Source organism: Nycticebus coucang, chromosome 18 (assembly GCF_027406575.1).
Source record: "Nycticebus coucang isolate mNycCou1 chromosome 18, mNycCou1.pri, whole genome shotgun sequence".
NCBI lineage: Eukaryota > Metazoa > Chordata > Mammalia > Primates > Lorisidae > Nycticebus > Nycticebus coucang.
The window spans coordinates 60,185,404-60,199,955 of NC_069797.1; the positions used below are offsets into that span (position 1 = coordinate 60,185,404).

Genomic DNA, 14,552 nt, shown 5'->3' on the forward strand with positions numbered 1-14,552 from the left:
ACACTATCTCAAAAAAAGGGGGCTTTTATCTAATCCTTATGACAACGCCATTTTACCAATGGAGAAACTGAGGCTGAAAGAGTTACTCAGGCCTTGTGATGCCTTTCCCATTCAACATGGCAAGGGCAAAGAAAAAGTCAGGCATAGCCCTTGTCCCAAGAGACTAGAGGTCACCTACATGAAAAGATGAATCAGTGATCAAAGATATATGTCAAGACCTGCGCAATTAAAAGGCCCAGAGGTAGAGGTGGGTGAAAGGTCTGTATGGATTGGCAAGTGCAGCCTTCATAGACAAGGGTTGATGGAGGTCCAGGAACAGAGATTCAGGGGTAGTATTTGAGGAGTGGGGCCTAGAGGTTCTGGGGAATAATGTTCCACATGCTTGAATTTTATGGGGCACTTGGGAATCCTAAAGATCTTTAGTCTCCTCTTCCCAAGACTGTGACTCTGTAGGTGCAGGGCAGAGGCTTGGCATCTGCATTTGTGATTCTGAGACTTCAGCAGAATCTTTGCCTCCTCTTTGCACCCTGTGTCTGGTCAGGCTTGAATGGGGTTCAGAGAGGGTGAGGCATGGTCTTCCTGAACCAGGTGCCTGGGAGGCTGGCCAAGCTAGTGATAGAGGAGCCTCCTTAGAGGGGTGGTCACCCCGCCAGGAGGCCATAGCTGCCATGGCAACACAAACTCCAGCCTGAGGGTGAGACTCAGCCCCATTCCTCTCCAGTGTCCAGCCATGACCCCGGGCCAGTCGCTTCCAGGTGTCTCTCTCTGAGCTTCAGCATGGCATTTGTAAAATGAGGAGCAGACGGCCCGGCCAGGTTGAGATTAAATGAGCTGGAGCATGTGGGAGCCCTGGAGCAGGGAAGCAAGAGGCCAGTGCCAGGCACAGGGTCGGCTGGAGGACTGGCAGGACAGAGGGACAGAGGGATAATAGGGTGAGGGCAGGGCAGGGCCAGGCAAAGAGAGCAGCTCGGCTTTGACAGAACATTGGCCTAAAGCTTGGCTGGGGGTCTGGGCACTCTGTGCCAGCAGGAGCCCCTCCACAGGTACCTAGGATGCAGAGGTCCTGGGGACCAAGATAACTTTGTCTGACCCCTTCTCCCTCAGAAGGGACAGGGCTGTGTCTCCCCTTCAGGCCAGGACAAGCAATGTACCTCAGTGTGTGGCTTCTCTCTCCTTCCCTCACTACCTTTTGGAGGGCTCCATGGCCATCCCCCTCTCTGCCTCCTCTAAGCCCCCCAAACCTGCAGCTGCCTTTGCACTGCCCCCCAGGGTCTTATCAGGCCTGAGGCCTGTGTCTTCTGGGGACCAGGTTACTAAGGGCTTGCTGGGTTGCAATGTGCATCCTAGGGCATCTGACAGTGCTCTTCCAGCAGTCTGAGTTTTCCCCAGGTTTTGGAGAAGAGGCCTGAGGGTTACTCACTGAATTCCCAAGTCAGGAGAGTCTGTTGGTGCCAGAGCAGACTCCTGGAATCCTCCAGGCCCAGAACAAGTCCTTACCACACCAGCCAACCTCCCAGCCTCTCATCTGGACTCATCTTACGGTTTCCAGTGGGAAAATCTAAGGCTTAGAGAGGTTGCTGGGTCACCCCTGAGGCTACACAGTGAGAGCTGAGCCAGGGTGAGGGGTCTGGGCAGGCTGGGAGAGGGCCTTGTGGGTGGGGGTGTACAGAGCAGGAAGGGCCCTGAGGGGAGGGGAGGACAAGGGTGGCCCAGGTGTGGAGGGGTAGAGGTGGAAGCAGAGCTATGCGGGCCCAGAGTAGGGAGAGGGCACAGATGGTCCAGGCCAAGGGCTAGGGAGAAGGAAGCAGTGACTCCTTGTCCTTGACTTTCTATTTCGAGTCTGATCGATGCTGTAGGGGCTCAGGATGGATCTGGGAGCCTTGGTCAGCCTGGGATGGGGTGAGTTAGTGTCCTTGGGCCTTAGAGGTCTGCCTGCCTGAGCTCTGACCCTTTGCCCCACCTTGCCCCTCTCCCATGGACACTGGGCCCATTTCCATTTCCGTCTTGCCTCATCTTGGGGGTAAGAGGACCCTGGAGGCAGATTCCCTAGTTTGAATCCCATTTTCACCACTTTTTAGCTATGTGACCTTGGGCAATTTAGTTAGCCTTCCCTGTGCCTCAGTTTTCCCATCTGTCAGGCAGGAATAACAGTAGCATCTCTCCCATAGGGATGTTGTGAAAATCAAATATGATAATACTTGCACAGAGTTTAGACCAGTGCCTGGCCCATAAGAAGCGCTCAGTAAAGATTAGTAAGGATTAAGTGGTGGGTAAGCAAGCTGACCTGACATCATCAGGCTTCGGGATTCCGTAACATGGACATGGAGCTTCCTTCCTCCCCACACCCCCCAAAAGCAAGACAGTGAACAAAAGTCTGTCTGCAGGGCAGAGTGAGGTGACTCTCATCTGGGTGTCAGGAGGTCAGTATTCTTATACAAACAAGGGGGGTGAAGAAGGTGCCAGCTCTCCATTCTCTGCCTTTCCCAAGCCTCCAGATCTTTTGTGAGGTCTGAGGCCAGGTACTCCATTTTGGGATGGGATGCGGGAGCCTCCAGGTGTGGAAGCCCTAGGGCTGTTGTGACGCAGGTCCCCTCGATGCTGAAGTTCTGTCCCCCACAGGAGCACCAGGCCTGGGAGGGCAGCCATCCTGCTCAGGCCTGGTGCGTTGCCATGGTGACCTGGAGCCTCCCAGCCCCACTGCACAGGCCCCTCTGAAAAATTTATCAGGAAAACTTCCATGTTTAAAAATTAACCATGGGATTGAAATATTAAAGATGAGCTGCTTTGTGTGAGGCAGAGGGCAATGGATTTGGGGGTAGAGGAGCCAAGCCCTTTGCTCCTGACAGGATGGCAGCTGCCCATCACCCCAGCTTCCAGGGCCCCAGTCCTATCTGTGAGATCTGGGACCTCCTACATCATTTGATGCTGGGGCCAGGGTAAGGGTGTGCTTCCCAGCTCCTATTTGCAACCCCACAGACCCTTGTCCCCTTCCCATTAACACTTCTAGGCCTCCCTTTATCCTACCTGAGGGTGGCTGGGTATGATGTGGCAAGGGCAGGCTGAGCTGGCCCAGAGCATGGGCTGTGCCCAGGGATGAGCCTCCTGCCCCTGCTACCCAGTGAAAGAGCAGGATCTGGAGGAAGAAGAGCTTGTGCAGAGTGTTTTGCCCCCAAATCAATGGTCTCCTAAGCTTCTGGGGCTAGGTCATCCCCTCGCTGGGGCCACTCCCTGTTCTGGGGTTCCCCTGACTCCCACTATTGACCCCCCACTCTGCCCTCCTCCATGCCAGCCTGTCCATCTGGCCCAGGTGAGCTTCGTCATCCCAGCCTTCAACTCAAACTTCACCCTGGACCTGGAGCTGAACCAGTGAGTGTGGGCTTGAGCCCAGGAAGAAGGGCAGCAGGTGGGGTGGGCAGAGCATGGCTTGTACGGGAAGAGGGCTGGGGAGGATGGCCAGGCCAGGGGAACCTGGATTCTGAGCTGGAGCAGGACCCAAGCCTGACCTAGCCTCCATGACCCCCTCCTTTTTCGTTCCCATTTGGTTTCAGTCACCTGCTCTCCTCACAATACGTGGAGCGTCACTTCAGCCGGGAGGGGCCAACACAACACAGTACTGTGAGTGCCTTTGGAAGGGGGCAAAGTGGGATGGAGATGCTGTTTCTGTGGTCAGTGATGTAGGGACAGGTGACAGTGGAGACAGGATCGGGGTTCTACTCAGCATGGGCCTGGCCCCTCGAGACCTCCCATCTCTCCCTACCTGGGAGTGTCAGAGTGTCTGGCTGAATAGTGTGGGGCCCTGAGCTCCCTGCCCGCCCTGGAAGTCTCATTCCCAGTCAGCTATCCTGCTTTGGAGAGAGCATACAAGGACCCTCATTGTTCCATGTCCACTATACCAGAACAACCCCCTCCAAAGACTCTTCTGGGAGAGGCAGTCGAGGAAATGCGCCCTCTTGTTCAATACCAAGACCCCAGAATTCCCAGCTGCCTGGGACACCAGGGTCCAGCCCCTAGAGGCTGGAGCCTGAAAGAAGATGAATGAGTGTCTATAAATAGCACCCCCCACCACCAGCCTGTTCAGTAACTGGAGCACAAGTAATTCTGCAGGAAGCAGAGTTGGGGAAGGAGGGCACTGCTGGTGCCCTCTGACCTATGAGCTCAGCCAGGAGGACACAAACTGTTCAGACTTCTCAGCCATAGATCACTAATTCAGGGGTGGCCGGGAGACAGCATGTGAGACTGTGTGTCAGGAGTGAGTCCACAGCAATTATCCAATTAAATGAGCTAGTATGTGGTAACTGCTCAGAGCAGTGCCTGGCACATAGTAGGTGTTAAGTGTTAGCTGTTACTCTCCAAGGAGTCTGTGATCTCTTTACCAGCCCCAGCAAGTGGCTAAGAACTGCTGCTGTAGTCCCATGTCCTCACTTTATGGTGAGGTGAAGGAAGCCCAAAGAGGGCTTGGAATTTGCCCAGGTGACACAGGAAATTAGGAGCACCACCAGTGTAGAAGCAGGCTCCAGAGCCCCAGGTGCCCCTGCAACTGTGGCCACCTACCCAAAGGACAGCTCAGCGGCTCTGGCTGTCTTCCTGCCTCCTGCCGGGCCAGGAGCATGCCCTCCTCACTGTTCTCTCCTCCAGGGAGCTGGAGACCACTGCTACTACCAAGGCAAGCTCCGAGGAAACCCGCACTCCTTTGCCGCCCTCTCCACCTGCCAGGGGCTGCAGTGAGTATGGGGAGGGCTAGGCAGCAGGGACATGCTCCCACACGGGCCTGGGAACAGCAGAGAGCCACTCTCTCTATTCTAACACCTCTCTCTCCACAGTGGGGTCTTCTCTGATGGGAACTTGACTTACATCGTGGAGCCCCAAGAGATGGCTGGGCCTTGGGGACCCCCCCAGGTGAGCCCTGCACAGTCCCTGCCTATCCCTCCAAAGCCTTGTCATGCTTGTCCCAACAGCTACTGCTGCCAACTTCTCCTCTTCCTCCCTTAGTAATCCCAGCCTCACTGCCCTCCTCAGTGACCCCAGCTCTGGTTGCCTTCTCTGTGCCCACAGCTCCAATGTCCCCTCTGTCCCCCAAGTGACCTCTCATTGGGCTCCAATGTCCTTTGCCCCTGTCTCTCAGGGCGCCCCCAGGCCTTGACCCCGGAATCTGAGCATCTGGGAGATCAGATCCGACATGGGAGCTCTGGCCAGTTCTGGGTCACCCTAGGGTGGGGCGGGAGGAAGGGCTGGAGCTGTCCCCCTACCTGGGCCCAGAACAGACCTGGTTGGCCCCCCAAGAACTAATTCCCCCTCATTGCAGGGACCCCTTCCCCACCTCATTTACCGGACCCCTCTCCTCCCAGCCCCCCTTGGATGCAGGGAACCAGGTAAGGGAGGGAAAGCGGGACTGGGGGGGGGGGGAGGCTGTGCCCTCCTCACCTGCCCCCTCCCCACAGGCTGCCTCTTCACTGCCCCTGCCCAGTCTGCTCCTCCAAACCGGCCAAAGCTGAGAAGGAAAAGGCAGGTACGGGGGCCCGGGCCCGCACAGACCTCGAGCTGCGCAGACTTTGTGTCATGGTCCAGAGCAGGACACCCCCATCCATGGCTGGGGCAAAGGAGGGCTCAGACTGTTGTGTCTGGGAGCTACATCTAGGAAGAGCTCCCCACTGGTATCTACACAGGTCCCCATCATAGCAAACCGAGGCTGCCTACCCTCATTCCAGAGCTGGAGATGAAGGGGACCCTCTGCCAGTGGGGGGCTGGCACTGCTCCTGGATAGAGCTGAGATCTCCCCAATCTTTCCTGGAGTCTGTCCCTGATTTGACCATGAGGTCAGACATGGAGGGGACTGATTCCAAGTGCCCACCCACCTCCCAGGTCCGCAGGGGCCACCCTACGGTGCACAGTGAGACCAAGTATGTGGAGCTGATCGTGATCAATGACCACCAGCTGGTGAGTTCCCAGGCTGGGGGGGACACTGGGAGAAGGGACGCAAAAATATCATCATCTTCATCTCACTCTTCTTGCTCCCAGTTTGAGCAGATGCGACAGTCAGTGGTCCTCACCAGCAACTTTGCCAAGTCTGTAGTGAACCTGGCAGATGTGGTAAGCAGCCCTCTCTCCCTTCCCTCTCCTTCATGTGACCCACCCCACCACACACATGTAAGAGCACTATCAGCCCCTGGCCCCTACTTCTTGGAAGGCCCTCCTGCAGCCCTGTCCCCTCACACCCACTCCCACCCTCCAGTCCCCTCATCTCTCCCCTGTGCCCAGATGTACAAGGAGCAGCTCAACACCCGCATTGTGCTGGTTGCCATGGAAACATGGGCAGACGGGGACAAGATCCAGGTGCAGGATGACCTCCTGGAGACCCTGGCCCGGCTCATGGTCTACCGGCGGGAGGGTCTGCCTGAGCCCAGTGATGCCACCCACCTCTTCTCGTAAGTCCCCCACACCACACACCGTGCCAGCTTTTACTGGTTGCTTCAGTGCTTGGGGTTACTTAGCCCATGCCCTGTGCCAGGTGCTCTTCTCAGTCTGGGGACTGGGCTCACCTTGCACCAGCAGGTACCTGCTACCTGCTGCCAGTCACATGCACCCTCCCCTGCACCTTAGGCTGATGCCCTTTGCCTTGGCCCCGATGGTCCTCTTCTGCTCCTCACCTCCTCTTCTATCTTTCCCCTTTCACACTGTCCCAATATCCCTTCCTCAGGGACCCAGTGCCCTAATAGGGGGAAAAATCGAATAAAAGGGCCTTGCAACTAGAGATTATCTCATAGGAACCTCTGTTGGCTTATGGGCAAAAGAACTCAAAATGGGGGAAGGGATTGCCTGAGGTCATACAGGCTGCTGTAAAGGGCAGGGCGAGTCTTACTCCCCAAGGAAAGACTGTAGTATCAGGGGTTCCCCCAAAACCCCCTTTCAGCCCAAGGGAGCCACCATGGGGAGGAAGGGCAGAAAGTTATCCTGACAACCCTCTCCTTTCCAGGGGCAGGACTTTCCAGAGCACCAGCAGTGGAGCAGCCTATGTGGGGGGCATCTGCTCACTCTCTCGGGGTGGTGGTGTGAATGAGGTGAGCAGTAAGGGGAGTGGCTGGGCAGGGGCTGAGAGAGAGGGCCTGGTGAGGCACAAAGTGCCTGTTGGAAGGATGTGAACACCTTTGTCTTCCCTCTTCCTCATTCTCAGTATGGCAATATGGGGGCCATGGCAGTGACCCTGGCCCAGACGCTGGGGCAGAACCTGGGCATGATGTGGAACAAACATCGGAGTTCGGCAGGTATTGATCCTTGGGGACCCCAGTGGGGCCCCACAACCAGCCCAGACCCACACCCAGCATCTCTAGAATGAAGAGAGTGTAAGTATGGGGCAGTGGTCCTTGGCCCTCCCTTATAGCCACCTGGCTCACCCTTCAGGGGACTGCAAGTGTCCGGACATTTGGCTGGGTTGCATCATGGAGGACACTGGGTGAGTTCTTGGGGACAAACTGGGGGAAGGGTGTTGGGCGAGGGGAGTCCTAGAGCAAGCACTAGATGGCAGTCTGGACCCAGCGGCCTCAAGGAGCCCAGGGAGACCCAGATTCTCCTGCAGGGACGCCCAAACTGGTCAGACTGTAATGCTCACTGTCGCCACTGGGCGCCGCCCAAGACTCGTTTGGAGGCACCTTCCCTCTTGGGCTTTCCGGCCCTCTCGGAGTCCTGAGGTTCCAGACGCTAGCGCCCTCCTCTGCCCATTCCTTGATGGGCAAGTGGGAGGATTCTCCTGTAGTCCCGAGGCAGACCCTCAGCCTCCTCACGGTGGTGACCAAGTCCCCAGTGCGCTCCCTCCCCAATCTTGAGAAGGCGAGAGGAGAGGACCCAGCGGCACGGTCCCCTCGTCCCTGCCTAGGTTCTACCTTCCCCGCAAGTTTTCGCGCTGCAGCATCGACGAGTACAACCAGTTTCTGCAGGAGGGCGGCGGGAGCTGCCTCTTCAACAAACCCCTCAAGGTACCAGCCCAGGGCGGGGAACATGGGAGCGGGGCTTGGGCAGTGTCCTGGCCAGACTCCCAACATGCCCCCCCGGTCCAGCTCCTGGATCCCCCTGAGTGCGGGAATGGCTTCGTGGAGGCGGGAGAGGAGTGCGACTGCGGCTCAGTGCAGGTGAGCCGCTAGTGTGGGCACCAGGTGCGGAGCCGGGACGCGAAATGCGCACGAGGGAGGAACCGGAGGATAAGGACTCGCCTGCCTCTCTCCCCTTCTTCTGCATCCTTCAGGAGTGCAGCCGCGCGGGTGGCAACTGCTGCAAGAAATGCACCCTGACACACGACGCCATGTGCAGCGATGGGCTCTGTTGTCGCCGCTGCAAGGTGAGGAGGACCCTCCGGGAGACCAGGAGGCGGCGGGGCCCAGACAAAGGAGCGCAGATTGGAAACCAGCAGCAAAGGGGCGGGAGTTAGGGCGGAAGGAGGAGCCACGGAGGCGGAACAATGAGAACGAGCCAATGGGATGTAGGGGTGGGGCTGAGGTGCACGTGGGATGTTGGAGGCGGGGCTATGAGGAGCAGGTGGGTAGCTTGCCAAGAAATGACAAGTGGGGCGTAAACCTGGGAGGGCCTTTCAGGAATCGGGTGGGAGCGGAGAGGAGCAGGAAGCAGCCCAGAGGTGGTGGTGGGGACCCCAGAAGGGAGCACTAGCCTAGGGACCCATCCTTGGAGTGCGCGGGATCCCAGGGGAGCTCGAGGCCAAATCATCTATCCTACCTAAGCCAAGGAACGTATCCCTTCCCTAGTATGAGCCACGGGGTGTGTCCTGCCGAGAGGCCGTGAACGAGTGCGACATCGCAGAGACCTGCACTGGGGACTCGAGCCAGGTTCGCCCGGCCGGGCCGTCCTGCGGGCCTGGGCCAGGCGCCCTGCCCCTGTTGGTTTCACACTGCTCCGCGACGACTCCCCTCGCCCCTCCACTCAGCTGGCATCGTCTCCACTGACTGGACTCAGTTTCCTTATCTGAGAAAGGGGTTCTTTATGCCCCCTGGCTTTGTTCCTTCAATCATTAAGCCAGTATTCATAGTATCCCCATAGTTCTAGTATCCCCAGCACCCACTGCAGCACCAGACATGTGCCAGGAATCAAAGCAGATAATAAAACTAGTTAACAACTATTATGTGCCAGGCATTTAGTTCTCCCAGCCCTTCCAGGAAGGTGCAGGAAACTGAGGGAGGCAGGCACAGCTTTGGGTGTGGGAATCTGAGTGCCCTTGTCCCTGATGTGGAAGAGCCCTGTAATGTGTACCCCTACATGGAGGCATTTGGCACCTCCCTAAGGCAGGCTTCAGCTCCCAATCCCAGGACCGCTCAGCTCAACCATACCCTTCTCTCCACAGTGTCCTCCTAATCTGCACAAGCTGGACGGTTACTACTGTGATCACGAACAGGTATGATGGCTGGAGGGCCTCCCCTCTCTGGGCTCAGTGCAGTCTCTTGTCTCCACTTTGACCCCTAAATGTCTCTGTTTCTTGTCTCCTGTTTGTCGGTCTTTCAGGGCCGTTGCTATGGAGGCCGCTGTAAAACCAGGGACCGGCAGTGCCAGGCCCTTTGGGGCCACCGTGAGTCTGGCTAGGGATGGGGGAGGGGACTCTGGAGGACCCAGAATCAAGAGGCTGGGGAGGGACAGGTTCCCCCCCACCATCAAATTGTGGCTCCTTAGGATCTCAAGCACCCAGACCAGAATATTGGAAGTGCAGGCCTGAGGTTCTAGGGTTGGTAGGGTGACAAGCACCATCTCCCCACAGAGGCTGCTGATCGCTTTTGCTATGAGAAGCTCAATGTGGAAGGGACAGAGCGTGGAAACTGTGGGCGCAAAGGATCAGGCTGGGTCCAGTGCAATAAGCAGTGAGTAGCCAAAGCTCCCATGGGACCTCACCAGCTTTGGGGCAGCAGGTTCTCCTAGGAGGAGCCTGTGAGTCCCAGTGAGAGAGTATGTGACAAATCGGATGGCAGGGTGAGGGCAGATTAGAGCTCAGTAGTTGAATCTGAGGTCAGACTTGGGGCTCACTGTCTCCACATACCACAACAGGGACGTGCTCTGTGGCTTTCTTCTCTGTGTCAACATCTCTGGAGCTCCTCGGCTGGGCGACCTAGGGGGAGACATCAGCAGTGTCACCTTCTACCACCAGGGCAAAGAGCTGGACTGCAGGTGTTGACTGGAACCATGGCTGGGGGTGGGATGTTGCTGACATGATGGGAGTTAGGGGCTGGGGCTGAGGTGGGCTGTACTATTCCGCAGGGGAGGCCATGTGCAACTGGCCGACGGCTCTGACCTGAGCTATGTGGAGGATGGCACAGCCTGTGGGCCCAACATGCTGTGCCTGGACCACCGCTGCCTGCCAGCCTCTGCCTTCAACTTCAGCACCTGCCCTGGCAGCGGGGAGCACCGGATATGTTCCTACCACGGGGTGGGTGCCTAGAGGCCAGGGACAGCAGAAGAGGCTTATGAGAGGGCATAGACCCCTGCTCACTGCTGCTGGCACTGCCCTACCTCTAGGTCTGCAGCAATGAAGGGAAGTGCATCTGCCAACCAGACTGGACAGGCAAAGATTGCAGCATCCACAACCCCCTGCCCACGTCCCCGCCCACAGGGGAGACGGAGAGATATAAGGGTGAGGCTGGAGCTGGCCAGGGTGGGTCTGTCTTTCCCATTCTCCATGACTGTCCCTGCCAACCAAGCCCTGCCCTCCTCCCCAGGTCCCAGTGGCACCAACATCATCATTGGCTCCATCGCTGGGGCTGTCCTGGTTGCAGCCATCGTCCTGGGAGGCACGGGCTGGGGATTTAAGTAAGAAACACACACACACACAAACACACACACACACGTATATATATCCTCCATTCCTGGGCCCTCAGGGGATCAAAAACCCTAACTGCTAGAGCTGAGGGGCCTGCCTGAGAGGTTAGCTAAGCCAGCGCTCACATGTCACAGGCCCAGGACCACGCACAGGGTCCTGAATTAACATTTAAAAATCAGGAGATTTGGGCAGTGCCTATAACTCAGTGGGTAGGGTGCTGGCCACATATACCCAGGCTGGTGGGTTCGAACCCTGCCTGGGCCAGCAAAACCAGCAATGACAACTGCAACAACACCAAAAATTAGCCAGGTGCTGAGGCAAGAGAATCACTTAAGGCCAAGAATTTGAGGTTGCTGTCAGCTGTGATGCCACAGCACTCTACGACAGCTTAAGACTCTGTCTCAAAAAAAGAAAAATCAAGAGATTTTACATTAACAATTGTGATTTCCAGGTTCCCTTGAAAATTGAGAAGTTGGGTCCCAGTGGGTCCTACATAGGCCCACTTGGCCACAGAGTAGAGCTGGGCAGGGATTGCCCAACACAGGCATATGTCCTCCAGTTCCCTCACAGCCTGTGATGTTCCGTGGGCATCTAAATTTAGTGTCCTTGAGCTTGTCTGACCCCCTCAATGTGCAAAAGAGGAACCTGAGGCCCAGGGTCATACGGTATGTTAGTGGCAGAGCCTGTATTTGAATCCCTGACCCATTTTTGGTAGATGGGGTACTTGATATCTTTTCCTGGTCCTGTCATTACTGTCTAGGCCCTGGAGACCCTTGCCCCACTGTGGAGTAGGGGGTCTTATAGGAGTTGGAAGGCCCCCCAAACAGAGGGGAAAATCAAACAGCTCCTTTTCCTCTCTCTCTCTGCCTGGCCTCTCTTTGGCTCCTGAAGAAACATCCGCCGAGGAAGGTACGATCCGACCCAGCAGGGGGCAGTGTGACGCCGGCCACGTCATCCCTCCCGCTGTCCTTGTCTCCTCCATCTCATTCGTCACCCTGCAATCTGTTGATGGGGAGCTGGGGGCTGATCCCCCAGCCCTGCTGCCTCCTTCAGACCAAGGGTTGGGGAACCTCACTCTGGGAAGGAAGTCCTCCACCCCTCAGCCAGCACTTGCCCTCCTCTCAGGCCATGCTCCATCTATGCCACCCTTCCTACAGCCTACCTGCCCTGGCCAGGTGGCCCCTGGAGCTGTAACCCTGAAGTCCCCATCCCCTGGGAAGGGAGGCTCCTTCTGCGTCCCATCTGTTTTGTCTTCCATGTCACCACTGTCTGACCTTCTGCCAGATCCCCTCCCTGGCTAGCCTGTGACTTGCTGTCTCCAGGGCCCAACACTGACCCCCCACCAACCTGGGCCTAGTTAGAGGACTGTCCCTCTGGGCCCCATCTCTTGTCCTCCCCTGATGCCCCCTCTTCGTTCCAGGTCCGGAGGGGCTTAAGTGCCACCCCCTCCCTCCAAGCCTGGCACCCACCGTCTCGGCCCTGATCCAGGAGGCCGCCCCCATCCAGCCACGGAGGGAGGCACCAAGCAAATGTCTTCCAGGTCCAAACCCTTCAACTCCTGGCTCCACAGGGGTTTGGGTGGGGGCTGTAGCCCTGCCCGTCAAACTACCAGAGTGGACCAAGCCTGGAGGGCACTTCCTCCCTGGTCCCCCACCCACCTCATGAGGCTTTGGCCTTGCACACTTATTCTCCCTGTGTGAATGTAGCTTCCATCATCACAAATTGCCACAGTTCAAGTTCAGGGGGGCCCGGAGGGATGCCCCCAGGCAGCCACCAGTGGACACGCCTGGGATGGCCCCTCCTTAAAACCAAGCAGCTGGGACCAGGGTCCTAACTCTCTGGGACTTTGGGGGAAGGGGCTGACATCTACATTTTTTAAAACTGAATCTTTACTGATGAATGTAACCTTGGGGGTGCTGGGGCCAGGGAAATTATGGGCATGTTTTGACATTTGCAGGAGGGCCAGAGGAGCTGAGATGTGGCCATCCCCTGGGTGCCCCCACCCCGGGATGACCACACCTGGAGTCCTATCACTGAACACAGGCAGGGGCTGGGTATCCCTATATGCCCCTTCCACCCAGCCCTGCTGAGCCCAGAGGAAGTACGGAGTGCTGATTCAAACCAAAGCTGCCTGTGCCGTGCCCAAGACCTAGGTTATGGGCACAGCAACCACACGTCCCAGATTGTCTTCAATTCCAAAACATCTGTCCTGTTGTCCTTACCAGGACCCATGTATTTGGGATGGGGGGGTCTAGAAAATATAGTCCCTGAAATATAATGGCACCTTTCCCCTTTTAAGAAGGGTGATTCTGGGGCTGACTCAGGGTTTAGGTGCCCCTGGTGTGGCCTAGAAGTCCCAGGCTGGGCCATCTTTCCAGGGAGGACTCTCCCAGGTAGGGAAAGCCAGAGGTGGCCCAGTGCCTGGAGGGTTAGGGACTCTGCCTGGGATGTACAAGAGGAAGTAGGAAGGGGCAGTCTCCTAGGCTTCTAGAAAAGTTCTCAAGGCCCCATCAAACCCATTCCACTCCCTAACCCCGTTCTAGGACTGAGTAGTAAGTTTACAGATGTTTTCCACATTGTGTCCTCTCATCCTTGCTGCAGCTGACTGAGCTTGAGAGACAGGCCAAGCCAGGCGGAATTCCTCAGTCCTCCCCCAAAAGTCCTGCCCATGGCCTTCCCTCACGACCTTTGCTTGGGATGGGGGAGCTCTGGTTCCTTGACTCTAAAAGCTAGCTGGCAGGAGCAAGATGGGGGACCAGCTACTTTGTGGATGAAAGCCACAAATGGATGGAGTCCCTGTCCCCAGGGATACCCCGCCCAGAGTTGGCAGGGGGTTCTGAACATTCTGGGGGCCTTTGAGCTGTCTGTTTTGAGTCCCTTTGTTTCTGGGGCATCTTTGAGGAGGTTATGGAGGAAATGGCTAAAGGCTCCCTGTTTATCTGCATCACCCTCAGGGTTAGGCTGGGACCTAGGACCCACTGGTTCTTCTGGGTGGCTAGACTCACCTAGGCAGTGGGCCCTCTCCTTGAGCTCCAGCTGGTACTGCCCACGTGAGGGCTAAGTGGGGCCAGCCCTGCTGGACCAGTCCCACCAGCTGAGAGGAGCAGCTGCTGGGTTTTGCACTATTGCTGCACTACCTTAAGGCACCCTTCCTTTGGTGTCAAATGTGTGCGCACAGGCGGCAGTGCATCTGCGGACAAGCATTTGAATCCACATTTCTGCACAGTGGACACCTGTGCACAGGTGGATGTGTCTGTGTGTGCCTGCATACAGGGGGATGGGGGTGTGAAGGACATAAGACTTAGTGTGACCAGACCACCATGGCTCCCAGCTGTCTGCATCCTCCTGCCTCACCCTGGCAAGTGCCCACCCTGGTGGCGCCTGGGGAGGAGTGGAGGCTGCATCGCCTGGGCCTGGACCTGGTGCCACACCACATCCTGTACATATGTTATCTGGGCTGGGGGGACAGGGAGGCAGGTCCAGGAGCATCAATTAAAGATCACATTCTGGGGCTTCCACGGAGCTCACACCAGCCTTGTGTCTTCTTTGTGAATGATGAGTGTGTTTCATGTCCCCTGCCTGTCCCGTCTGTCCTGGAGGGAGGGAACATTACTACTGAGCAAGAAGGAAGCATCCAGGACGGCTCTGGGAGGAAGAGGCGTCGTTTCCACTCACAGTGAGGAAACAGGCCCTGCTGGGCGAAGGCCCAGCACTTCCGCTAGGCTCTCCCAACACAGACAACTGTGCCCCT

The 14,552-nt window shown here is 57.1% G+C and overlaps 1 protein-coding gene across 7 annotated transcripts in view; it reads left to right on the forward strand.

Annotated features, from left to right (window-relative positions):
* ADAM11 (ADAM metallopeptidase domain 11) overlaps positions 1 to 14,333 on the forward strand; it is a 31,047-nt gene extending 16,714 nt beyond the window's left edge. For 4 of the 7 annotated variants that reach the window (XM_053570303.1, XM_053570304.1, XM_053570305.1 and 1 more), the window contains 24 exons: positions 3,290 to 3,366; positions 3,549 to 3,615; positions 4,636 to 4,721; positions 4,821 to 4,896; positions 5,303 to 5,369; positions 5,439 to 5,506; positions 5,860 to 5,934; positions 6,016 to 6,087; positions 6,256 to 6,422; positions 6,971 to 7,055; positions 7,169 to 7,259; positions 7,396 to 7,447; positions 7,868 to 7,967; positions 8,049 to 8,120; positions 8,234 to 8,326; positions 8,748 to 8,828; positions 9,341 to 9,391; positions 9,499 to 9,562; positions 9,749 to 9,848; positions 10,033 to 10,152; positions 10,243 to 10,411; positions 10,501 to 10,615; positions 10,701 to 10,791; positions 11,693 to 14,322. In XM_053570303.1, coding sequence (XP_053426278.1) covers positions 3,290 to 3,366; positions 3,549 to 3,615; positions 4,636 to 4,721; positions 4,821 to 4,896; positions 5,303 to 5,369; positions 5,439 to 5,506; positions 5,860 to 5,934; positions 6,016 to 6,087; positions 6,256 to 6,422; positions 6,971 to 7,055; positions 7,169 to 7,259; positions 7,396 to 7,447; positions 7,868 to 7,967; positions 8,049 to 8,120; positions 8,234 to 8,326; positions 8,748 to 8,828; positions 9,341 to 9,391; positions 9,499 to 9,562; positions 9,749 to 9,848; positions 10,033 to 10,152; positions 10,243 to 10,411; positions 10,501 to 10,615; positions 10,701 to 10,791; positions 11,693 to 11,741 — 2,088 coding nt within the window. In that variant the 3' untranslated portion in view covers positions 11,742 to 14,322. Of the gene's footprint in view, positions 1 to 3,289; positions 3,367 to 3,548; positions 3,616 to 4,635; positions 4,722 to 4,820; positions 4,897 to 5,139; positions 5,370 to 5,438; positions 5,507 to 5,859; positions 5,935 to 6,015; positions 6,088 to 6,255; positions 6,423 to 6,970; positions 7,056 to 7,168; positions 7,260 to 7,395; positions 7,448 to 7,867; positions 7,968 to 8,048; positions 8,121 to 8,233; positions 8,327 to 8,747; positions 8,829 to 9,340; positions 9,392 to 9,498; positions 9,563 to 9,748; positions 9,849 to 10,032; positions 10,153 to 10,242; positions 10,412 to 10,500; positions 10,616 to 10,700; positions 10,792 to 11,692 lie in introns of those variants that run through there. The other 3 variants (XM_053570306.1, XM_053570307.1, XM_053570308.1) reach the window with 3 other exon arrangements.
* The last annotated feature ends 219 nt before the right edge of the window (positions 14,334 to 14,552 follow it).